This window comes from Idiotropiscis lumnitzeri, chromosome 2, assembly GCF_059441095.1.
Source record: "Idiotropiscis lumnitzeri isolate Australia: NSW breed Sydney's pygmy pipehorse chromosome 2, RoL_Ilum_1.0, whole genome shotgun sequence".
NCBI classification, from domain to species: domain Eukaryota; kingdom Metazoa; phylum Chordata; class Actinopteri; order Syngnathiformes; family Syngnathidae; genus Idiotropiscis; species Idiotropiscis lumnitzeri.
In genome coordinates this window covers 3,770,456-3,797,155 of record NC_142392.1, presented here as the reverse complement: position 1 = coordinate 3,797,155, position 26,700 = coordinate 3,770,456, and the positions used below count along the sequence as shown (strand labels likewise).

Sequence of the window (26,700 nt, the reverse complement as noted above, 5' to 3'; positions counted from 1 at the left end):
GTGCACACGTGCGCATTGATGTGTGCGTCGCTCCGGTCACGCCGTTGGGGGTCTCGCTCGATGATGTAGATTGGCGCGATGATTTACGGCTTGATTGCTGTGGGAGCTGAGGCGAGTGGCACTCGGCGCGTGTGTGTGCGCTTTTAAGTGCTTTTCAACAGGTGTGTGCTGAAGTCAGCACTGACACAGATTACGTCCACACACACACACACACACACGCACACACACAGTGCGTTACTGAAAGAGAAAAACTGCACCTTTAGCGCTCTCAACATGCATATAAAAAGTCTACACACCCCTGTTAAAATTGCCATGTAGAATTGAATGTGGCTTATAACTCCCCCCTTTTTTTTTTAAATCTTTTGGACAAGTGTTATAAAAATAAACTATTCTAATAATGTGGTTGCATAAGTATGCACACCCCTCTTCTATTAGGGAAGTAATCAGAATGAACCAATAGCATCTAAAAGCAAGTCAGCATAAACATGCCATCGCTGAAAACGCCAAAGTCCAAATAAAGTTCAGCTGTTCTCGTAAGATTTTCCATCCTAAAAAGTTCACCTTTGCACCGCATGTTTTTGGGGAGATTTTTGTTGTGGTCTCATGAGACAAAGGTTGACAATTTTGGTCATCATTCCAAAAGGTATATTTCGGGGCGACACTCCAACAGGTGAGCGTTAACACTAATGGGAGAAGAAATTTGTGAATTTATTTATTAATTTATCCTTTGAGTTTACCGCAAACCTTCAAATTCACCAACGTTAAATGCAAATGTTTAGTTTAAATAAAAAAAAAGAAATATTGACACCAGTATAAAGAGGCATATAAAAAAGAAAATCATCCTCTCCTCCCCTTCCGCCTAATACTTTGTCACTCTCCGCATCCATTATTCAGAGCGCAGTCACAGTCGGCATTAAAGGGCCCGGCGATATCGCTACGGCAACGACGCAGCGGCCACACTCGCAGTAGGCGGAGGCAGCAGCCGCGTTGGATCATGGGAAACTGGGTCACCTCCCAGGAGCGGGAGAGTGCAGGGGTGCCGGGGAGGGAGGTCGCTGAGGCACACCTGATGGTTGTCCTACAAAAGTATCCGGAAATGAGACGATGAGCTGATGAGAGCTGGTGCATTTTTTTTTTTTTTTTTCAAAATATTAGTCATGGCGAATGCGAATGCAATCCCAGCACAAAGCTCAAATGTTTGAGCATCCCTGAACGCACCACAGAGGATCTGCTGCGGAAGTGTTGATTTGCAAGATTTTTTATTTATTTTTTTTTATTTAACGCAGATCATGACCAATCGGCCTCCCACCCTTTGCTTATTGCACCATGCGTCGTGAATCATCGCAGGAATAAAAACGACGTCAAGAGGGGCCTAAACGGCAAATTCATTAGAGAGAGAAAAATTGCGCACCGTTGCCCGCTTTGCACAATTCACATCTCAATTATCTCAAAGCTTTCAAATCCTTTCGGGGGGAGCCTCTTATCTCCGCTCCTTTGAGGAGGCTATGGATTTAATGAGGGAGATCAATATAGGAATATGGGCCTTTACCGGGAGTCACTTCATTACTTTATCTAATTAAAAAGATGCATTCAGGCTCTACATCACAGCTTTAGTCCGTCACATGTCGCCAGCGCTCGAACATCCGCCGATAAAAGACGCACGTTCAGTGACACGAGTGAACAGATGGTAAAATGTCAGAGTATGGTTCAGCGGTGTGACTTTGCATCACATTGTCGTCATGGCGATGTCCAAGTAACCAATTGCAACCTATTCGAAATCGCGGTGCTTTTTAAAAAATAAAATATTAAAACGTGTACGCTGTTGAATTTGGAAAGTGGAATTTGCCTGAATCATGTGACTCTCCTTTTCCTCCTCCTCGTGTGCGCCTTGTGGGAGCGGGAATGTGGGTCGATGGGAGGCAGAGGTGGGACAATTTTAGAGAACTTTATTAAAAAGATCCCTTTGCTCCTTACTTGGCTGCGCATGTGTGTCTCTCCTTCAAACGTGGGGTTGGCTCATTTGGCCTTGCTTGAGAGTACAAAAAAATGCAAATATTGGGGTTAAAGGCCAAATCTTCAAGTTTAAAGGGGACGTCAAGCTGAAAATCTTTTTGACAAAAATATGTTCGAAACATGGCATTATGATTAATGTTTGTGGAATATGAGTTCAGCAGTTAATTTCCACCCGTTTTTAGCCATCTCAGGAGGCGGCCATTTTGTCACTTCTGTCGACTGAAAATGACATCACAGTTGCTCAGAGCTCAGCGACCAATCAGGGCTCACCTGTTTTCTGAAGCTAAGCCATAATTGGTTGTTAGCTGCGCCCTGAGCAATTGTGATGCCATTCTTGGCAAAATGGCCGCCCCCTTACGTGGCTAAAATCGGGGTAATTTTACTGCTTAACTCATATTCCGCAAACATGATGTGCGTGTTGTGACTCGTGGGCCTGCATAGAACATATTTTTGTCAAGAAAAATTTGGGGTTGACGTCCCCTTTAATAATGATTTTTATTCAAACTTGCATACTTAATAACCATTGATTAGTCCACAAATGCCACCTAAGGAATGAGAGGAGGAAGAGAAGGAGACGGAAGAGGAAGAGGGCTTGCTAATGAATGTGGCGCCACAGCTGCAATCATTTACGCTCTTATCTTTTATTAGCAGTGGAGAAAACCATCCATGGCACGCAAATGTAAAGAAAAAAAAAAGTCGTTTTGAGACAAATGACACAGCGCTCTGTGAGCTAACAGTCGAGATGCGATTAAAAATAGAAGTTGCAAAGTTGTCATTTTTATTTTTTTTTCAGGGTTCATATCGAGTTCCGCTCGGAGCCTCTCAGCAGTTGGGGATTAATCCAACGTGGCGTCCCTGCGAAATGTGCAGCCAATCGAGCGCCAGCGTGTGACGCAGACGCAAACTTTCAAGTTGGCGAGCGCCCGCGTCTCGGCCCGCGCCGCTACCTGGGGTTGTTTCTTCTTCTCTCCTGCGGGAGCGAGAAGAGGGAACAGAACGGCGTTTATAATTTTTCATAATGACTCCCCAGGCTACCGCTTGTCGCTCGTCGCAGAGAGATTTGATGCGCCATCTGTGAGCAAAACACGCAATTAACCAAACGCTCGGAAAATAGCCGTTTGACTTATTTGTTGGGTTATCTGACATACTGGCGGCATATTGAGTGGACAAGCAAACACAAAGGACGCACGATTCACGTCTGTAAGTGCTCAAACACCCACGAGCGCCGCGCACGTCCACCGAGTCTATTCTAAGGTACACATCGCGCTGACTTAAACAAATCGCAGGCCTCCGTTGTTTAGATACGCAAGTGCATAGATGGATACGGCACGTTCCCCGCGGTCTATTATTAGAACCTTACAGAAAGTTTACAACTTGAGTTACACAACTTGCTAAGCAATCCCAAAACAACAGTCGTGCTTTTACAAATTTGATAATGCGCACTTTTGATCGACACGTGCACAGATGTCCTGAATAAACGATGTCCTTATAATTTAAAATACATAAAAATACATTTTTTTTAAATTATATTACATTATTATTAATATAATATAATATAATATAATATTTGTAATAATTAAGTCATGTGACCATTATGCGACAATAATGGGGTCAGTCCATCATACACTTACTGGACTCTTTATTAGGTACACCGACAGTATATAATTAACTCACTCACTGCCATTGACGGCTATAGACGCCAAAAGGTACCTTCATTTTACCGAGGCTGGTTAATTGGGATTCAGAGAGCGCTAATGATGCCTTGATATACGACTAGCTTAATGCTAACTCATGATGGAAATCACCATAGACGGGCTAATTGTTAGCATTAACATGACCCCATCCCTGATGGAGGACCACGCCCTTTGCACACCCAAGCAGTTTTTAAAAAAAAAATTTTTTTAGCTACATGGGCCAAAATGTATTTTTAATTTAATTTATTGCAGTTCAACTTCCAAATCCGCCCCCCTCCCCCTCCCTCCACTTGCGCTTCTTCCTATGATCGGTCCCGAGAAGACGACGCGACGAGCGTGTGTCGTTTGCGTTGCGTGACAAGCGGGCTACATAAAGCAAACGCGGCGACAGATGTGTGTTGCGATGGGCTCCATTACCTCCTCAAGGATGATTAATTGACGTCATGGTGTTCATTGATCACACCTGCAACGGCGCCCTCGGCCTTGTTTGTCACACGCCGAAGCAGCCTGTCACCTAACGCGAACGCACACACACATGCGTTGTCGACGGAGGACGCAATGCGAGCCCGAAGCCGCTTTCCCGTCACTTTCCGTCGACAGTTGGACGGACATTATCGCAAATAAAACGTTTGCCTCGAGTTCTCCTTTAAAACGGCGTGGCCCGAGCGCGTGCCGCCTCTTATTGATCGGACGGAGGGGAGAGGCGTAAAAAGAGACCGAAGCAGAAGCAGCTGTTTCTGCACTCAAGTTGATGTGGAAAATGACTAACGTCGGGCTTTCAAAATGCTGTCCAAAGTGTCGTGTGAAATGATGTCCTAGTAAAAGACATTTATGGAGAAGCCGTTGCTGCGGCGAGCAGATGCACCACTGCTTGCCGCTCACATTAAAAAAAAAAAAGAGCAACATTAAGCCGGAACGTGGAGATTTGTAATAACGCGATTCAAATGAAGCTTTGATTATTATCGGAGAAATAGTTTAATTTAAATGATAAAAAAAATTAATTAAATCTCAAAGAAATCCCCAAAAATATAATTTAATATTATTTATTTATTTATTTATTTTATTTTATTTTATTTATTTATTTATTTATTTTTTTTACAGGGCAGGAATTCTACCCGGCAACAATGCAAATTGATATCAAGAATTTTGCGTGATTTGAGGCATCTTTGTGTTTTGACAGGGGTTTAAACGCTTATTACCCTCACCGTGTCCTAGCGTGAAATCTCCTTTTCGCTAAACTGTCGACCGGAAGCACTCGAAGACGACCCTCTCACCCCTCTTTTAACCGCCTGCATTTCGCCCCCTTCAGCCATTTTTGTTCCGGGCAGGGATCTCTCCTCGGGGTCAGCTTTCTCCGTCGGCTGGCGGGAGATTGATGAGGCTCCAGCTGAGTCTCCCGGGGGACCGGCGTGGGGGGGGGGACAGGCTCCATCGAAGGCCGAACAAGCAGAACTAATGGTCGCGCTCCAGAAGGGAAGCGAGTCAAGATAGCGACGGAGCGTGCGCACTTGTGGCGCTCGCAATATGCTCGCATTTAAAGCCAGATTAATAGATTGAGCATCTGGAGGCGATGCGGATTTGCTCATCCTTCCTCCCTCGTGTCCTTCCATACATCCTCCAATTAATTTCAACCGTCTCGGAGTCATTTGCCGCCGTCGGTGGCGCGTCCCCACGAGGGCGTCCGCGGTACGGAATGTGTGTATCGCCCGCGCACGTTTGTCTCGTTTGATGGTGTCCTTTTTTTTTTTTTTTTTGCGTGCGCCGTGAACGCCGGGTACAGTTTGTCCTCTCTTACGAAACAAGCCATTAGCGCACATCTGTGCTCCCCGCAGACCTCGACGGCTGCTCGGCGGCTTTTCTTCTGTGGTTAAATGCAAATGTGTGTGTTTTGTAACCAAAGGGTCAAGTTGAGAGAAGAAAGAGACCTTGTGATTATTAGACAGACAACGGATAATAAAAAAAAAAAAAAAAGACGGGGCGAACAAAAGCGAGATAATGACGGGAGGGGTGGGCCGCGAGGATGGCTAGCATGCCGGACTCAGCGGGGGGGCGGGGTTGCATCACAGCGGCGGGTGGGAAGTTAATGAGAGGCTAACTCACAAGTACGCATGTAAACGCGGACGCACACAAGCGATTCCTTCAGACTTTAACACATCAAAAGATGTGAGCCAAGAAAAACTGTAATGGTCACAACAAAGTTAGCGGCACAGAACACAAACCAATTAGGAGCGAAAAGTCGAGAAATGAAACGCGTCCTTGTGATCTACTTCCGTCTGGCGAAGATCTATCGTCACAAACGCAACGTTCGACAAATACATCAAAATTAGCCTAAGGTGCCTTTGAGATCAATTAGCCGCATGCTAGCTACTCGTGTTAGCATGTCGATCCTGGGTGCTGACAAGACAAATGTGAGGCAGAAGGAAATGAGTGGCCAAGCAGCAGGAGCGTGGCTTTGGAGGCACGGCGAGGAGACGCAAGGGCAGGGATGACGACTTAACTGACCTCACACGGCGGGGGCGGGGCTACGGACACGGGTGGGGGGGGAAAGATTTCATTAGTCCGACAGGCCAGGACTTTCTGAACGTTGGTGAAGACACAAGGGCGGCAGTAACATTGATTGGCCAAACCTTAAAGAGGCAGGACACTGAGGGGGCGCACGCGCGAGAAAGGTTTGAGATTTGGAACGGATCTAAACGGTCTCTTCAATATCTGAAAGCCCTTTTCACCCTGCACTTAGCAGGCACGTTGTCGACGAACGTCTATGTGACGTGCTTGAGAAGATGCATCTTATCAAAGTGCGCTCTACTTCTTGTCTGAACCAGCGGCAGAAGTCTCCGTTTTTTTTTTTTGCTTCCTCGTATGCAATCACTTCCAAATATGGGCATGCTGGAAACCAGGGTCCATCGCCACATGACCCGTTCGCTCTGATAAGTGCAGTGCGATAAAAACTTCACTTTGTTGACTTTTTTTTTTTTTTCCAAGATACCGGAGATGTTTGAGGGAGGGCTGGCTGACTCCAAAGTCACGTGCAATACAATAATTTGGACTCAACTGCTGCCCCGATAATGAAAACCTTGCCAACGTACGACGGATAATTAACCTGATGACGCGCTTGTGTTGGCTCTCATTACGGTAAGCAGGTGTCGCTAATGATCTCTCAACGATGCCATAACGACCAGCGGACGCCGTAGTCGCTGCGGACGTATTACGTGCCTCGGCAGAATCGCAACGGTGCACTTCACGTGATTTATCCCGGAGAACAGAAAAAGCGGAGGATGAAACTCTGTCGAAAGAGACTCCGCATGAAGCCCGTAAGATGTACTTGGAGCTTTCTGGAAGTTGGGATTGTCTTTTTAGAACGCGTGGGTCGCCGCTTTCAACAGTGCTACTATGGCAACAGCAGGGGAGTGGGTGTTTGCACTTAATCCTGTTTGGGTGCCGTGGTGCCATCGCTAGGGGAGCCGCATCCACGCTCTTCGGTGTTTTTTCATCATTGTGTGACAATTAATTGCTCGATTCCACAGCTGGTGATTACATCTGTAACAACGCTCTTCGAGCCGTATAGATTCACAGCGCACATGCACGCCGTGTCGGAGTTGTTTCTCATTCTTGTCTATTTTCACCGTGGTTTCGCTTGACTGGAAATCAACGAGCAAGGAATGATGGAGTCAGACACACGCCAAACCGAGAGGCGCGCGTACGCATTCGCGAGGCTTTTCCGGGGCTCTCGGAGGAGATAGAGGGGCATGTTCGGCTGCGATAGGCGCGGAACAACAAATTTGCCGTGTCGTGGGAGGAAGGGAGGATTTCTTTGGAGTCGGGGAGCAGGACGACGTTACACTTTCGAGCTATCGTTTCGATTTGATTCAAATCACAATACTTGATTTACGATTATTGATTATACCACGATTTGTTATACAATACTCCCATTATTGTTGTTTTTCTCCAACAATACATTGTTTTCTTTGACTCACCACAGCAAAATTTTGTGCTGCCATCTGCTGGAGGAAAGTGGTAGCTTCGCCTTTGCTTTTTGATGTATCATGAAAATCGATTCGGAACAGTTGACATCGATTTGTTGAATCTTAGCATAAAAAAATCACGAGAACTGAGAGAATCGATTTCTTTTTCAATTACTCAATTATGCGTAATTGAAATAGCACCTTAAGATGCAAGTTTCATTCATGAACTCAAAAAACTTGTATCTCAAATCAGCTGTATGATTGATATGAATGGAAAAGGCTATTCATTTGATTTAATTGCTTTCATTATTTTTTTTTTAATTAATTAAGTCACAAGCTTGATGACACATTAAATCATTTTGTGTCATTTTCATTGAATTCTAAAGCCTGGATGGCAAAGTGCGGACAAAAATAGGCAAAGGCGTGTCCGAGAGATGATGACCGTTGTGAGACGGAGCAAGGTTCAATTCCCTATGATTATGTTATATGTATATAGTAGTTATGGTTGGACAGAATGTTTTTAGTTTCTGCGTTCATGCTAAAAAAAAAAAAAAAAAGTTATTGTGCCGCGTTGTACAAAACTTGTGAGTGGCTGCTCATCCCTCCAATGAAATGAGTCCGCCTCAGGAATGCGCTAAAAATAAGCGGCGAGGACTTTTTTGGATCTAACATGCAGTCAATCATTTCATGTTTGTAAGATGAATAGAATTAAATCAAGTTTTATTCATGGAAAAAAAAAAGTAAATTCATTGTTGGATTAACCGTAATTATTAATTAATTATTTTATTTTATTTTATTTTATTTTTGTATTTTTTATTTTATTTTTCTTGATTTTATTTTATTTTATTTTATTTTTTAATTTATTCCCTCCCGGCGCAACTTGGCCCACTCGTGCACGCACACGCATGCAGTCACGCATGGCCATCCGGTAATCTATCTCACGCTGTCAGTTTAGCAAGCAGCATCTTGATGCACTGCAGCGCCTGTGCGCCGCTTCACTTTGTCTTCATTTGCACCTCTGCGCTTTGTGTGTTTCTTCGCTTGTACCTCACGTATGGGAGAGAGCTTGAAGCCCGCCCGTTCACCTTCACTGTTTCATTATCTTCCCAGCGTTCTTTTACGGCCTTCATCTCCTTTCTTGTTTCGCGAGGTTCTCTCTCTCTCTCTCTCTCTCTCTCGTCCACGCACACACACAAGCTGTCTATAGGAGATGATTTATGCTTCTGTGTTCTTTTATTTTTAGACCAATTACTCTCTTTCGCTCGCTCTCCCGCTCCTCCGTTCCTCAACTCCCTTCTAAATTTTATCCTCCCTTTTTTTTGACACCTCTGCCTGTATTTACAGGCTCTTTTGAAACGTTTCTCCCTTCTCGCTCTAAAAGCGAGCAGGTCAGGTTGAATAAAGCTCACTTGTGCGGATGTGGGACCGTATTTGTCCCTGTTGTGCACTGGCGCTCCAGGCGCCCCAGCCCAGAACAGGAAAAAGAAAAGCACATGAAGACAGTGAATTAATGAATATTTAATCCCGAACAATAAAAGCTTAATGGTAATGCATTTACCGTCTGTTTGCTCGGCGTGCCTGGTGGAGGCGGAGCCAGCGTGAGGCCTAAATGTGCTCGGGTGCAAGCGTGTGATTTGTTAGAAAGTGACGTGATTAATAAATGAAGAACGTGCGAAAAAGTACTTTAATGCGTCTGCGCTGAAAGTTAAAATAGAGACGGCAGATTTTTATTCGATATAATCTCAGTTGAAACTCGTTTTTTCTTGCTTTATCAGCGGCGACCTCTTTCCAATCAGTGCATGTGTGATCTATCAAGGGTCAAAGGTCACAAGTCGTTCACACACACATACACAACCGCGCAGTAAATCTTTCTTCAGCGAGATAATCCTCTCCGGAGCTTAAGTCTGTTAATTGAAATGGCGGCAAAAGTGGAACGCTAGCATGCTAGCAACGCTTTGAAGAGTATTTTAATATATATATATTTTTTTAGCATTTTTATTCTATTTAATCGTCTAATCACCATATTTATTTATTTATACTTGTATCTTCATTCTTATTGAGTTGATTACTCAAGTTTCAAGTTTTTTTTTTCCCTCATCTGAGCAACGCTGGACAAACACACAAACAAATGCCCACAATAGACGAAGCGGACTGTGACGGAAAAGTAACAATTCGGACCATGTGATGCGGGTATTCTAGGTACAGTTCTGATCAGTGTCATCCGCGCGCGAGCGCAACTGCCGCCGCTGCGGCTGCAGCCCGCAGTTTCCATGGCAACGTGGGAACCCGTCTTGGTCTCTATGGTAACTTGTGGTTGGCACCCAGGAAGAAAGATTGAGCGAGAGAGTGGGAGTGAAAACAAGGAAGAAAGAAAGAAAGAGATGAGGTGGGAACACTTGGAGGGAAAAAAAAGGGATGAAGACCAAGAGAAAACAACAACTGGGGACACAAAGTCCCCATATGTAGGGAATAATGAGAAAACTTTAGGAAGTACAATGTTCACTTGTCGAGTACAGTAAATGGGGAAAAAGTTGACGCAAGTGCACACTGTACTAAACTGTCACACATCTATGTCTTCAAAATGGTTAATCCTGACACACACGCACACACACACACCCCCCCACACGCAGAAGGTCAAGGCGAATGGAAACACAGTCCACCGTGCGATTGAATGTCGATGCTGTAATCCGATTGGCCGCGCTGATGGATTGGCGGTTGAGTTGACCTATTACAGTTAAGCAAATTATTGCGGCTCACCTTTCCGCCGTGCCTGCTTCCCTCCTTCTCTCATCCATCCATCCATCCTCTCGTCTTTCACCCTCTCATTCCTTTCCCGTCACTAACCAGATTAGTTGCCCCCCCCCGCTACTGATTTTGCCCTTTGTGAGGCCACAGAACCAGAGGAGAGAGTGTGCGTGCGCGTGTGTGGGTGTGCGCGTGTGCGTGTGTGCGTGAGACGCGACCGCATGTGATCCGCTGCTCCGACCACATGTTCTTCCCTTTTTTCCGAGGTCTGAGCGCCAACCGGGCTGCCTGTCACCGGCAGATACGCAACACGTGTGTTTATGCGTGTGCGTTATTAATTAGACTGCTCGCTGCGCGGTGGAGTGCGATGAATATTAAAACGATCAATTATTGAAACCCTCTGCAAGTGACGTGCATTTAAAAAAAAAAAGGAAAAAGGCAGAGGAATAAATAAAGAAAAGGTGTTAAATGTAAAGTCTGTCACCTGGATAATCACTGCAATGCAAATAAGACGTTTTAAAAATGAGACGGACCAGCTCCGCTGAGGCTTAAATCTCTAATTGCCTTTCAAGGATGCCATCTTTCAAATGGGGATACACTTCATAGTAATCATCACATAATCTGTGCAAATCAAATTACCTTAATCAGCCATGTGGATGCAAGTTTACTATTGATTTGGGCCTATTTGCTAGCTCAGATGGACTTTTCGATATCGGGTAATACAATCTGGTCATTTCTCTGAGCGAAAAAAAAAAAGATTATTGTACAACGTTGCTAATAAAAATGTCATTTATTCTTTGGTTAAAATGCTATATTTATGTGGTATTTTTTTTTCTGGAGATTTAAAGATAATTTCGGGATATAAAAAGTCTACACACCCCTGTTCACATTTTCCTGTCATAAGGGGACGTGAGCAGAAATAATTTGATGTTGATGAGTGAACCAATCACATTCAAACTCAGAACCAAACCTGCCACCATTTAAAGTGCTTCTGAATAACTCCAAATAAAGTTCAGCTGTTCTAGTAGGCTTTTTTTTTGCTGACACTGACTACTATTTGGAACGGTTCATAATTCCTTCCACCTTGTCTATGGCTCCAGTTCCAGCTAAAAATCAAATTTAATCACCAAATCCTGCCATTTCAACAGGGGGGTGCAGACTTTTGCAACGCAAAGACGTTGTTGTCGCCCGGGCACATTTGTTCACTTTGCGTGATGCCTGATCCGAGATGCTTGAAGAATCCAAGGTCAACTTTCAGCCATCTTGTAGCGGCAGCGTCAGGTTCCTCCGATTCCTCCCACAACGGTCTGCTTGAGAGCCGTTTGACCCCGCAGCCCGAAAACTCGAGGCGGGCGTGAGCGTGAGACCGTGGGAAACCACCGGGGGCAGCGTGGACAGAGTGATGGATGAAAGCAGATATTTTGGTGCTTTTAAAAATGAATCAGGGAGATTGCGCGTGCAAACGGCTTCTTGTTGATCCGGTATCCAAGTTCCGCATGGTTGCCTTGTCGTGTTATTTAGATAAAGTGACAGATGATGAGGTGTAGAAGAAAAGTACTTTTTTTTTTTTTTAAATGACGACAAGTAATTATGTAATCACACTCCCGCAGTTCTTTTAAGGCCGTTTTGGGCCATTTCCCAGGACCCCCCTCTCCGTCGGGGGTCATCGCTACGACAACGATGTTACAGCAAAACTCTTGAAGTGTGTGTGTGTGTGTGTGTGTGTGCAGGAAGTGGAACTCCTTGTTTAAATAATCAAGACGCTTTTGATTGTGTACCCAACAGTGGTTTTCAAACTTTCGACATGAAATAATACGTAAAAAAAAAAAAAAATAAATAAAAATTGTTACATCATCATGGTCAACGTAAAAAAAATAAATAAATAATTAATTTGATATATTTTATATATATATATACACACACCACACACACACACATATGGGTGCATTGCAACGGTCGAAGAAGAAATTAGAGCGAGGCGTTTTATGTAATATGTTGCATTTAAATCAACCCGCTGCTTCTCCGCAGGAGCGTGTGGAGTATTTATTCCTCATCATCTTCACCGTGGAGGCGTTCCTGAAGGTGATAGCCTACGGCCTGCTCTTCCACCCGAATGCCTACCTGAGGAACGGCTGGAATCTGCTCGACTTCATCATCGTCGTCGTCGGGTGAGTCAGCGGAGGATTTGTATTTTTTTAACTCATTTCTGAATTCCTCAAAGTGACACCCCACCCCCATGATCCTCCAACAATGGGGGGTCGTTTCTTTTTGTCAGCGTGGCATCTCTTAGCGAGGCAAAAAAGCTTGCAAAGGCAGCGCGAGTGAGTCACTGTTTGCCGTAACCGTAACGTCATCTTTCAAGTTTTAAAGCCGCACTAAACCTCGGCCTACGGTGGATTGGTGAGCCTTAAACTGATTAGCTTGTTAGATGCTGATAGCAGAGCTGCGCCGTGTTTTTCTTTATCTGCCACTCAGCAACTATGGCCCATCTGCTAAGCCTCTGCATGTGTGTGCGTCCTTGCGTGCGTGCGTGCGTGTGTGTTGGCTAGCGTCACGGTGCCAGCGCCTCTGGCATAAACACAACCTGTACCACTCTTAGACGGTAATCTCGCCTTTCTGTTTGCTTGTCTGAGGATTTTTTTTTTTTTTGTCTGTGTCTGGATGCAGACTTTTTTTTATTTTTTTATTTATTTATTTTTTTTAAAACAAAAGTCGTCACAGCGCTGCGTAGCGATGAGTTCTTTCTCTGACCTTGACTAAGTGCGGATCCAGAAATATTGCACTTGAGTCTGTTTTTTGGGGGTCACCTTTTAACGACGGAGCGGGTCTTCCCAAATTCGCCCCTGGTGCGCAATCATCAATAAGGCCAATTCGAGTTTGCGAGCGGCGTCACATCCTCGAATGTGACACTGAAAGTGAAATTGAACACTTCATGGATTCGTCATTCGGTCCGAGTTGTTGGGACGACGACGAAAGATTTATTTATTTATTTTTTGAAGTTGATGAGTTGAAAAATGTATTTTGACACGTCACTCGCATGGGCCTGCTGGTGCGAATATTTTCACTGATTGGGTAGCTTAAGCCACATGTGTCAAACTCGAGGCCCGGGGGCCAAATTTGGCCCGAGACCTCATTTTTCGTGGCCCGCAAATTTTCTCGACTTTTAACAACATTTTTATTTATTTGCGACCAATCCTCCCCTTCTAAAATAAATTCAAATTATTGTTCAACTAACAATTACTTAGTGGCTTTCCATCATTTTGTTGTGTGTCGCCCATCATGATCTAATTTTCGTACTTTTAGACCGACGCCGTTCTGTTAAGACTGTGGTTGAAAAATTCATCAAAATAGTCGAAAAACCTGCGAGTATGTTTGCTGACAAGAAGCATTACCGACCAAAAACCCTCATGCATAAAATTGCTACGTTGCCTGATTCAGCTCGAAATGATTCCACAGACGCATGAAAATGTATATGGAGCAAGAATGGTAAATTAAAAAAAATCTGTCAGTCAAAACAGTGACGCATAAACACACAAGTCTCACATTGCACATATTCAGGAGATGTGCATCTGTGAGTATGAATGAGTGTCGTCGTAACTGCCAGCCGGGCCGTGTGTGTGCGCGCAAATGAGAAACGACAGTCTATGCCCCCTCTGGAATGGTCAGCATATGGGGTGAAAGCGTTTGCGCCGGTGCCAAGGCTTAAACGGCAGGCAGTCCAACGCTGTAATTGTCTTTTATGGCCACGTCAGAGTAAAATGCAAATCAGTGGCTCCTTGACGTGCTGCTTTTTTTTTTTTTTGCCGACTTTTTCAAAGGCAGTCTAATTGAGAGGTGGGTAGAGTGTCACAGAGATGCTTTCTAAGTGCTCTTTTCAAGCGGTCATTTCATCTGTGCTAATTGATAATTGTCCATGACTAATAAGAACAGATTGGCCTTTGAGGCAGGTGCAGATGGGGAGGAAAAATGGGATCGTGTGGTCATTTTAGAGTTGGGATGATGAGAAGTGAAGTCATTAGTTCGGCTTCATGTACACAATTTCAAGACAGGGGAATTCATTTTTTCATTGGGGGGGGGATTTATGATTAACTCATTCATTGCCAGCCCAGGGAAAATAAAAATTTTTGGCGTCTATATCCGTCAATGGCAGTGAATGAGTTATGAGCAATTTTTTTTTTATATTCACAGAAGCCAGTTTCCACAAAGCCAAGCAATTTGCGTCTCCGTCAAACCTAAAAATAAATAAATAATAATAAATAAAGCAATTTAAAGGCAATTGTTAATATTAATATTTTCCCAAGTGTGACTAACAGAGGAAAGACGTTTCATTGTTGTCATGGCGGAAATAAAAACATTAATAGCGATGATATTCCGCAGAGAAGCACATTTAACTGATGTCTCCAGCTGTTTCTTTAAAAAAAAAACAACAAAAAAAATTCCAAGCTAGGTTAATGTCTCTGTTTACTTCGGTTAAATTATTAATAAACTAATGTATGGTTCTGATCCGGGGTTGGTGAATTCAATTTTGGAGGGCCAAGGATTCAAAATTGAAATTAAAAGCAGGTCAGACAAGGCCTGCATTTTTTTTATTTTTGTTTATTTCACTTGAAAACTTTTGCAGCTGTTTATTTGCCCATAAATATTTAGATGCCAAATATGCATCGCAACTCTAATAAACGTGTTTATTATGATCAAAGTTTGATAATTGTTTGCATTTTTTTTTTTTAGGTTGTTCAGCGCCATCTTGGAGCAGGCCACCAAGGGTGACGGCGCCGCTCCAATGGGAGGCAAGGCTGCCGGCTTCGACGTGAAAGCTCTGAGAGCGTTCCGAGTACTCCGACCCCTCCGCCTGGTCTCAGGAGTACCCAGTAAGTACGCGGAAGGACAAAAGTACACAATCAAGCGTCTGGGGGGGGATCAGGTGCGGATGAAGATGGCAATGAAATGAAGCACGGAGCTGGTATTGATGCTCGGCGCAATAACACGCGATAGCAAACACACACTTTTGCCTACTCGCGCTTTATCTGATCCCCTCCTGTTTGCTCTCCCGTTGGATTATTGATTTCTTTGGCCACTAACGCAGATGGGCTCGCAGACAACTTATCTGCTGCTTGTAATGTGTGTTGGGGTGTGTGTGCGTGTGTATGCGTATGTGTGTGTGTGTGTGTGCAATTGTACCGAATGCATTAAGTTGGTGTCATGGTGACCTTTTTTTCCTCATGAGAAGGATTTTTCTAGGAGTAAAAATTATTTCGATTGTATATAAATATTTTTATAAATAAAATGAATATACTTTTTGACTTCTACAACCGTCAATGGCAGTGAATGAGTTAATACTTTTTTTTAATTTTATTATTAATTTTATTTTTATTTTATTTTTATTTTATTTTTATTTTATTTTTATTTTATTTTTATTTTATTTTTATTTTATTTTTATTTATTTTATTCTTATTTTATTCTTATTTATTTATTATTTTTTTTATTTTTAATTATTTACTTTGAACATATTAAATAGAATTAAAATGAAATTTTTAAAAAAATGTTCAAAGTACAAGAAAAGCAACCACAACGACAAAATTCTAAAAAACACAAACAGAACGACATAGTCATCCAATTAAAATAAGTCACTAAAATGAGCATTTTAGTCATACATGTTCGAAAGGGAGTAGGAAGAAGTATAAACTGCAATTTTGCCACTTGCTCTCGACTGAAAATGACATCACGCGTACTCAGGGGTCAGGTGATAACCAATCACGGCGTCACGCATCCGCCAAATTGTCTTGCTAAAATTCTGGATCTTATTCGTGACATCCCGGGCGTTCACGGTGTCTCCCGTGCCCTCCGCAGGTTTACAGGTCGTGTTGAACTCCATCATCAAAGCCATGGTCCCCCTGCTCCACATCGCCCTCCTGGTCCTCTTCGTCATCATCATCTACGCCATCATCGGCTTGGAGCTCTTCATGGGCAAGATGCACAAGACCTGCTATCACGAGCACACAGGTACACACACGTGTCGCTATTAACACCGCCCGGTGTTAAACTGGAGCGATACGCCAATACGACGAGGAGGAAATTTCCCGCGCTATCATCCGCATTAAATATTTAACCGTCGTTTATGTTGGTGAGTATGAAGAATTTTCGCAATGATTGCTACAGCGCTCGTCGTAAATGATGGAAGCAATTTTCCGAAAAAGGCCCCCAGGTGTAAATGGGCTTGAGTGTTGTGATGGTGATGTTAGAAGTCCCCCGAGAGACATTAGCGCACTTCTGGGTAAGTGCCAGCGGAATACTCTGCCGCCGTTTACGTCAACCCCCGGAGAGAGCTTGTTTTGTCAAATTATTACGGCTATTGATTAGCTACATTTTAACCTTAAAGCTGTCGTTATTTTAAACGCCGCGTTTGGAAATGGGATAGATTTGCACATGCGCTGTCATTTGCGCGCTCGTCGAGGGGCAGTTTAAAAGTGTTTAAAGGATAAGGGTGAGCATTAGCATGTTTGAAATCATCTTCAAATTTTATCTGGATTTCATTCAATTTTGTTTCCCTGTGAATGTTATTTTATCCCATGTGATGATTTAAAAAAAATAAACGTAAATAAATAAATGAACGTTTTTCGCCCCCCCCCCTCAGTCACGATAGCGGAGGAAAAACCGGCGCCGTGTGCCCCCGTCTTGGCGTACGGGCGACACTGTAACCACAACGGCACCGAGTGCAAAATGGGCTGGGAGGGCCCCAACGACGGCATCACCAACTTTGACAACTTCGCCTTCGCCATGTTGACCGTGTTCCAGTGCATCACCATGGAGGGCTGGACGGACGTGTTGTACTGGGTGAGTCGGCCACCGCGCCGCCGCGGATATGGCTCATTTGCGTACGATTGTATGCCATGCTTAGAATTTTATTTTCAAAAAATGATTTAAAATTTTTGCCATTTATCATAATTTTTTGACAGAAATAACGGTCAAGACAAAAGTGCATAACGCGAGTCAAACTGCCGATACAAGTGCATAAATAATCCCAACTACTCATTAAACTCATCACACGCTTGTCTTATACAGTTTTTTGGACGTTTCAACCATATTTTCTGGACTATAAGGCGCACCCGTATATAAGCAGCAGCAACTAATTTAAAAAAAAAAAAAAAAAAAGAACAGTGCCTTTTAACACGGCAACAACTTTGCGAATTAAAAAGAGGAAAAAAAAATCTAGATTTAATTTAGCGTATTTTCTGAACTCTGGAGCGCCCCTACTGGTGAAAAAAAAACTCCACAGAAAAGCCCCATTGTTGTATTAGTCACATGGTTCAAAATCTCGGAAAAAAGTAGCGGCTTATAGTCCGGAAAATACGATTAAATGATATGGAAATGACCCGTCTATGTATATAAGGGACGGTATTTTCCCGTACGGTGCGTTTGAGACTGCGGTCGTCAGATTTACTGTTCACGTGTGCGTGTTGGTATGAATGTGTGATGAAAAGCTTCTAAGCCACGCCCACTCGACTCTTCTCGCACACTGTTTGCTTCCATCTTGTGCACACACACACACACACTCTCCAACAAGTGTATTCATTCCGAATGTCTTTATAACGAGCACGGCCTCAACGTCTCCGCCGACTGCATCCATTTCCGAACACCTCTTTCGCATTTGGAACGCTCACCTTAACACGGCCGATGTTTCTATTAACCCCCCCTCCCCTCCCCCTTCTCCTCCTCTTCCTCCTCTCTATCTGTCTGTCTGTCCATCTGTCCGTCTCTCAGATGCAGGATGCTATGGGCTATGAGCTGCCGTGGGTCTATTTTGTCTCTCTCGTCATCTTCGGCTCCTTTTTCGTCCTCAATCTCGTTCTGGGGGTGTTGAGTGGGTAAGAGCTTTCTGCTTTGTTGTCTTTACGTGCGTGCGTGTTGCGGATGCCGCCAGACTCCCACCGCCAAACATTTTCAGAGCACCGCCTCCTCATCTGCGTTATTGAAGTGGGAACGTATTACGTGAACGTAAAAACTCCAGGGTAGCGTCCCGAGAACAGGCGTCCATTTAGTTTCGGCGTTTTACCATAAATTCTCCTAAATAACACGTCAAAGCGGCGGCGTCTCCTTTGCGGAGAATGCCAAACAAGTGTAATTGTCATCATCCATCATAAAAGAACACGATGCAGGACTAAACAATTGATGGATATTCCCAGCCAAGCGACTTTATTACTTATGAAGCGGCGCACTCGCACCCGTTCGCGCGATTCCACGTGAAAGAAGCCGTCGCGTAGCCATCTGGTACGTTCATGTCATTTGAAGATGCCGTCACCGCCGATCGGCGACGGACAGATGGGCACGCACACAACGCCGTCCAAGCTTTCCACCACCATCCCCGCCAACGTGCGTGCGCTCGGGCGCGCGGGCGTAGTCTATTCGGTTCACGTCAGGTTAAGTCAGCGGCGGCCCCCCGCGAGAATAAAAGCGCCAAAAACGTGTTTTATATAAGTGCTCGTCCGGCAGGTGACCCGAGTCGCTTTGCCGAGTACGAGCATCTGTCGGGACACGGCGAGGTTTAAATAATTTACCCCCTGGGTCAACTGTGGAGGCGGAACATAGAAATTCTTACACAACAGGGGGGGGTAAAATAACGGTGAGGGAAAAAGGTCAGCTGTTGTGGGGATTCACAATTTTTATTTTTTAAACCTCAAACTAAACAAGTAGAATCGTGAATGTACAGTAATTAACTACTCTATACATTTATTTCCACTTCCAGTTGAAGTTGTCAAACGAAACTAAAGAGAATTACCCTGTGGTCTGTGCGTTAGCTTAATGCTAATACATAATGGAAAACGCCATAGACAGGCTAACGAACAGCATTGGGGGCTGCGGTTTCGTAAACTTTTAACCACTGGATATCTCAACACAAATGCATTCTACCAATACTTGGGCAGATATTATTTATCCTCTGCGAAGAATCTATTGAAATGAAGCAAATTTATGTACATTATACAGATTTTTTTTGGGGGGGGGGGGCAGGGGGTTCTCATTTCAATTTCTTACATTGCAAATTCAGATGCAACAAAATAGTGACGGTACATATAATAATAATAATAATGATAATAATAATAATAATAATAATAATAATAATAATAATAATAATAATAATAATAATAATAATAATAATAATAATAATAATAATAATAATAATAATAAATAAATAAATAAATAAAAAAAGAGAGATCAAGTCATGGATTGAGGAGTGCAGTAATGTTCGGTCCGGGGGAGTCTTGCTTGCACGATGTCTGACTATAATGCCTTCTCTCTCGAGTCATTAATTAAGCGGGCAATTAGCTGATTTGCGCTTGAACCTCCAGCTCGCCCTCCCTTCCCAGAAAGGCACCTGCTCCCGTTGCGCGCCGGCATTCTAAAATGAGCCGTCTTGTATATTCATGAATTCATCAAGTGCGGCCGGCCAAACGCTGAGGATCCTGCACCAGTGACACACCCCGAGCAATTACGGAGGAGCTAACCCTAACCCCTTCTATTGTTCTATTGTGTCCGTCCATGTCTCCACCAGGTGAATGACGCCGTAGGTTACAAGTGGCCGTGGGTGTATTTTGTCACCTTAATCATCATTGGATCCTTCTTTGTGCTTAACTTGGTTCTGGGGGTTTTGAGCGGGTAAGGGCAGGGTACAAGATTTCTTCAGACTAACCTCTCCTTTTCATGCTTAAATGCTTGAATTTTTTTTTTTTCAAGAATAATAATCGCAATAAAAGATTATTTATTTATGTATTTATTTATTTATTTTTTTAAGAATAATAATCGCAATAAAAGATTTTTTGGGGGGGAGTTTTTTTTTTTTTAAGAATAATAATCGCAATAAAAGATTATTTTTTTGAGGGGAGTTTTTTTTTTTTTCAAGAATAATAATCGCAATAAAAGATTATTTATTTATGTATTTATTTATTTATTTTATAAGAATAATAATCAGAATAAAAGATTTTTTGGGGGGGAGTTTTTTTTTTTTTAAGAATAATAATCGCAATAAAAGATTATTTTTGGGGGGAGTTTTTTTTTTTTTTTATCTTCTGTCCATCCAGTCAACGGAACACGCTGCAGCTCATATTCCATCTGGTGATGTTTAATTCTAAAGTCCCCGCTTGAGCATGTACGTTTCAGTCGTTATCCTCGCCGCCAACTGTGGCGAAATCGTACTTAAGCATCTGCCTCTTCAAGTCCGGCAACTCCGACAACTTTACGGATATTAACTCAAACTCGTTGTCGCTTTGCTGCCTCTTTGGGATGGCACGACACGGTTGGTCGATGTGCCAAAATTCTCGCCGTCATCCAACGGGTGAACATTTGGCCTTGGAGTTGTTCAAATCTTTTGGGATTGCGTAAAAAAAAACAAAAAAAAAACAAAAAACGAACGCCTTCAACTGTTCACTTGGAAATAAACAAATCCTAATTGCTAAAGTATGTTACGTGAACCGCTCGCTAATATTTCGCAAATGCTTTCAAACGAACCAACCAAAGCGCTCGTAGCTATTGATTTTGAATGCATTATTGTGAAACGATGAAAAACGGATGTCGAGTGATCGTCCTCTGCGGCGTGATACATGAGATGACGCGCCGGCGGCGAAAAAAAAAAAAAAAGGAAGGAAAGAAATAATAAAAGTCTATTTGGCGCAAACAGCTCGGGGTGTCTTGGCTGTCGGATTCTTTGTCTGACTTGTGACTAATGATGCCGTTAACGCACTACACAGCCTGACCTTTTCCCGACTGCTTCATCCGCAGTGTGTTTGAGGAAAGGAGAGCGAGGGGTGGAGCGGGCGGCCTTAGACCGGTGCCATAATTGATAGCTAACCAGGAATCGGAGCGAGGCGGCGACATGTTGTTTGAAATCGAAACATCAGAGAAGCCGGGAGTGGATTTTCGTTCCGGCGGACGGTAAACAGTCAGTTAGTGACCCGCACGATGAGTCGGCAAACAGACGCCGATGAGTTTGGTGGTGCGCGGTGACTTCGGAGATCCCGTCGCTGACTCGAGGAAATGCTCCTGATGGGCGGGGGAGGGGGGGGGGGAGTCCCCGGGGCTTCGTGGCGGGAATCTTTTTTTAATTCCTTTTCGGGGTGCAAACAAGCCTTTGTGAATGATTTTTTTTTTTGAAAACTTAATGCTCTTTCAACGAACTGTCAACGGTTCATGTTTACTTTTTGTACTTTTCTATCATTCCTTTTTTCTGGTACATTTTCTGCCATGAGGTCGTTAATCATTATCCTTGAGATGTTTCTAAATTTAAATGTGTTTAATTTGAAATTATTCTTTTCTACTACTAATAAGTGATTTCTGCGAACTCGACTTTCTGAACGTGTCCTAAATTTATTTGGGATGTGAACAAAGTGGGGGGGGGGGAGTGTTCTATCTCGCATTTTCACACTAACACTCCGCAGCTCTTTCCCTTGACAGGTTTTCCCTCCTTCCACCTTTCCGAGGCACATCATCAAAATGCGGATTTATTTGAACAAGACTTTCACCCTGGATTTGTTTTTCCTGTCTCTCTCGCTTTGTGATTCCTGGATGCGCATCCTGGCACCGTCCTCCCTCCCAGAGAGTTTTCCAAAGAGAGGGAGAAGGCCAAGGCACGTGGCGACTTCCAGAAACTCCGAGAAAAACAGCAGCTGGAGGAGGATCTCAAGGTAGGGCTGCTGTTTGGCTGGCACTCATTTGGACAAAAGTATTGGGACGCTTATTAAGTAACATACAGAATTTTTTTTTTTTTTGTGAATGTAGGGCTACTTAGACTGGATCACTCAGGCTGAAGACATCGACCCGGAGAATGAAGAGGAAGGTCTGGACGACGACAAACCCAGAAATTGTGAGTCGTCCCGCGTGGGTTTTTTTGTGTCAGCCGTCCATCCGTCCTCCTCCTGCGCTCTGTGTCTCAAATCTTCGGGGCTTAGTCCAACAATAGGTTTTAAACTAGTTCAGAGCACCGCTGAGGTGGAGGCGCCGGATTTGAAAGGTTCGTAGCCTCGGGAGAGGCCGCAAGCCCCCCCCCCCCGGAGCGTGGAGTGTTTGACACGTGTCGAGGCCTCATGTGGAACGTTTCCTCATCTGAGGTCCGCCGTCTAATCACGACATCTCGGAGTTTATTATTAAAAGAAACTCCAAAGTGCTTTTGTTGACGGGAGTCCAGTCCCGAGATTCACATGCGGCGTCTGACTCCGGAGGGTTTTACAATAAGCGTTTGAGGTGACAGTTGAGGGGGGGGGGCGTCTGCAACGCTTTCCCGCCGGCAGACTGACAGAAGCAATAAAAAGCAATGTATCACTTGAGAACCGTCTCGTCCCCGGACTCGCAACACCCCCAACCCGCCACCCGGACAGTCTCCAGAAATGCCTCTGCATCCACCGCTTCCATGGGAGCGTCCTTCACCAGATCACTTTTTTTTTGGGGGGGGGGGGGCATTCCGCATTTCCTTTCTCCAAAAGCTAAATGACCAAAACCAATCTTTTTTTTTTTTTTTTAAACAGCTTGTAACAAGACAACCTGACTAACAAGTTTGTTTGCGACATCGAACATACAAGCCCTCCTTACGAGACAAAACACCTGCAATGTTTGCACATGAAAGCCTCCAATTTGCCGCTTTTAATATCCCTGAGAGCGGCGGGAAAAAAAACAAAAACAAAAGAGGCTTCACGTCAGCTTAGAAATCCAACCCTATTAGCTGTTGCGTGGCTTGCGTCCCCCCCCCCAAAAGCTCCGCAGCGGTAAATAACACGAGTATGTCAACATTGTAAGGTGTGATTACTTTCGGCACACTTTGTGCACATTGGCAGTGCTTTTATTTATTTTGGGGACGTATGTTGAGCACTGTTTATTCCTAAAGTGTTCGGATGATTTTTTTTTTTTTTTGCTTTGGAAAACAGACTTAATTCATCTTAAAATGATTGTATATTTTGTTCAGCTATCAATGACAGCCGCTTATAGTGTCAGGTGGAACAAGTGACTACATGCGCTACGTGAGTACCACACTAGAGGGAGCCAGTGAGCCACTTGGTTCCAAAACAGATAGACTCGTGTTGATCTTGCTGATTCCAATTTGACAAACGGTTGCGATTCACTATTAAAAGTGGAAAAGGACACTGAAACAAGTTTTACAATATGAAATGTTTGATTTTTAATAACTAGAACCACTAGCCTAAAATACACCATTAACAGGCTTAATACGACTCAACCGATTAATCGGTCAATATCAGTTGATTTGAAATAGGAAGAAATTGGTCAATTTTATTTGACACATGAACACATTACGATGTAAGACAAAGATTGATGAAAATAAAGTAATAGATAAATTCAGAACCCAACAAATCAACAAAAAAATTCATTAAAAATCAGCCAATTAATCGGTGATTCTGCAAAAAATCGAAATCTTCCTAAAAAAAAAAAAAAAAAAATCCATTCCGGTCAGGCCCTACTGTCCACTTTTTGTCACATTTTTGTCGGTGATTTTGTAATAATTTGTGTTTTTTCTTCCTGCGTCTCTTAGTGAGCATGCCGGCCAGTGAGAATGAATCGGTCAACACGGACAACGCACCCGGAGGCGATGTAGAAGGAGAGACCTGCTGTACCCGGCTAGCGTAAGTACTCTCCGGCATCCCAGACCGGACCAGGTCCTTTCCTTTAATTGTGTTTCTGAATGAGCCAGCAATCTGTCAAAAGGAGCCCATCGCATTAATCTCATAGCGACCAAGGACAACGTTTCTCATTCCAGGTGTGCCAAACCGTAAGCTTGCAGGGTATCAATCATCTCATCACGTAGTAAAAAAAAAAAAAAAAAGAGCCGTTATTGCTCACTCCCCCTCTGGTTCTGATCGACTGTCTTTTGTTTGGACGATTCAAGCGCTTCTTCGCTCACCGCCAGCTGACTCACTTGCTCCCCCTCGTTCATTTCCGACAAGATCCGAACGAGCGCATTTTTTTCTTTTTGCTGGCACGCCCACGCCACACGGCAATGCCGCCGCACGCCGCGCCATCGCAGAATCAGAACCACGCACTCTCTGACCAGAGGGATAGTGGACTCCACAGCACGCTGTTGTTTATTCATTCTCCTCTTGCTGTCCATCTGTTACTTTGTCTTTGTTTGGCTGTTTGTGGGTATTTGTCTGAGCCAAAAATGACCACAACAACAACCACAAGAAGAAAAAAATGATGTCATAAACTGTGCCAGAAACTCAATTTTTTGTAGCAACATGAGTAAAGTACTCCAGCATTACAGACAAGGTATTTATCCTTCTCGTCGCCATGGAGACAGTTTTCTTTCTCCGATTTCTGCTGAGCTCTTCATCAAGATCTATATTCTGCATTCTTTAAACAAATTAAATATTTAAATTATTGTCATTTATGACGATAACCTGAGTTGACAACACAAGACACAATTAGTTCTGTATTTTTTTTTTTTTTTTAAACCCAGGAAATTTGATACTTTGCTCGTTTCCAAATAAATTGAATGTGAGCATTCATTGATACTATCTCTCTTCCGGGATAATTGCCCAGCGGCGTAGGCGGGGTCACACTCCTTTCCAGTAGGTGGCGCTAATGCACCTGAAAGTTTCTTGCCAACCACCATAAAACTCCATAGGACGATTTACACGGCGCCTCTAAGTTGACATTGAAGTTTAAAAATACTTGATTTACGTTCCCTCTCAATGATTGCCAAGAACGCATTTTTTTAATGCTCGTTTATGTACTTCCGGGTCGATTCGGCGACGGGGGTAAACGCTCCTTTTGCGCTACTTTCGTTTACCTCGATGATGACCCGGAAGTACATAAACGCGTATTTAAAAAAAATATCAATAAAATTTTTCAACTTCCGTGTCACTTCAAGGGCTCTGTGTATGAGCTCACTATGGAGTTTGGTTGTCTTTTTTTCTTTGTCCTCAGTCTTCTGTTCATGTTGATGTTCCAGTGGCAAACAATCAAATCATATTTAGCCAAAGCATTATTCAAGAAAATGCACTTTTATTTCCGTTGTTTCATTGACTGGTTGCCACTTGTCACATGTTCTCACGGGGGTGATTTGAAAAAAAATCCGTTGAGGTTCCCTCACAAATCGCCCTCAATGTTGTGTCTATATGTGTTTGTGCGTCTGTGTGTATAATCCATTTTGTTCTCTGTGTTCCAGAAATAGGATCTCCAAATCCAAGTTCAGGTTAGTAAATGTTTGCCATTGTCTTGGCTGCGCTCACCTGCTCTCAACGATGTGTGTTTATTTAACTAAAGATGCTTCTGAAAAATTTTTAATCATCCAATCGCGTGGTTAAAAAACAAAACAAAATGGCCGCATCCTGTAAGCGCATGTTGACTTTTTAAAAAGACGCCTCAGAGCCAAGGGGAAGAAGGTCGAACAGAAATAAATGGTTGTCAGTGTTGAAAAAGATTATTTGAGTTGATGCAGACAAAAGTAGTGATTTGTCGCCCTCTTATTTAGTTACAGAGGCGTACACGTTTATAATGTCCAATTTAATGTTTAATTGTCTGCACAGCAAACTTTTTTTCCCCCACAGCAACGCTCCCAAGCAACGGGTGAGACACACTCTTATTGACTTTGTCTTTATTCTCGCGTCTGTTTTTTTTTTTTTTTTTCTCTTCAGTCGCTACTCTCGCAGGTGGAACAGGCTGTGCAGACGCAAATGTCGGGCGGCCGTCAAATCGCAGGTTTTCTATTGGCTGGTCATCTTCCTGGTTTTCCTCAACACTCTCACCATCGCTTCGGAACACCACCAGCAGCCGCAGTGGTTGACGGATGTGCAAGGTGCCGCTTTTAATCTGCATTTTAAATGTTTTATTTATTTTTTTTTTACGCAGGAAAATATTTTACGGGGCTAAAATTTGAGTTGTAAAAAAAATATTAGGGTTGTCGAAATGAAAGCGTTAACTCTGGAGATTAATCTAAAAAAAATTTATTCAATTAACTCAGTTTGATTTGCTTTAAAAAATAATTTGCATACCTTTACAAAGTTGCTGCTGAAGTTAACACTGGGCCTTGCAAAGTAACACTGATGGAGTGTTGGTGCTTGTGGGCAGTTTTGAGAAATGTTTCGAAGAAAAATGTTTTGATCGTATTCAAGATTCAAAGAAAGCTATTTGAACAGTCTTTGATTTAAAAAAAACTTCATATTTGGTGATTTTTGCATGAACCCATTCATTGCCATTGACGGATTTTGCCGCCAAAAAATTCATTCATTTTACCTAGGCTGGTAGTGATTGAGTGAAATTTCGAGAAATTATTCACGCAAATATCTGTGAAAAAT

At 43.3% G+C, this 26,700-nt stretch overlaps 1 protein-coding gene across 19 annotated transcripts in view; it reads left to right on the top strand.

Annotated features, from left to right (window-relative positions):
- cacna1c (calcium voltage-gated channel subunit alpha1 C) overlaps positions 1-26,700 on the top strand; it is an 85,619-nt gene that overhangs the window by 34,842 nt on the left and 24,077 nt on the right. For 17 of the 19 annotated variants that reach the window (XM_088288257.1, XM_088288256.1, XM_088288252.1 and 14 more), the window contains exons 4-13: positions 12,443-12,582; positions 15,143-15,282; positions 16,262-16,414; positions 17,046-17,245; positions 18,173-18,276; positions 21,996-22,083; positions 22,178-22,262; positions 23,937-24,027; positions 25,572-25,598; positions 26,041-26,201. In XM_088288257.1, the coding sequence (XP_088144383.1) occupies positions 12,443-12,582; positions 15,143-15,282; positions 16,262-16,414; positions 17,046-17,245; positions 18,173-18,276; positions 21,996-22,083; positions 22,178-22,262; positions 23,937-24,027; positions 25,572-25,598; positions 26,041-26,201 (1,189 nt within the window). The remainder of the gene's footprint in view (positions 1-12,442; positions 12,583-15,142; positions 15,283-16,261; positions 16,415-17,045; positions 17,246-18,172; positions 18,277-21,995; positions 22,084-22,177; positions 22,263-23,936; positions 24,028-25,571; positions 25,599-26,040; positions 26,202-26,700) is intronic. The other 2 variants (XM_088288259.1, XM_088288245.1) reach the window with 1 other exon arrangement.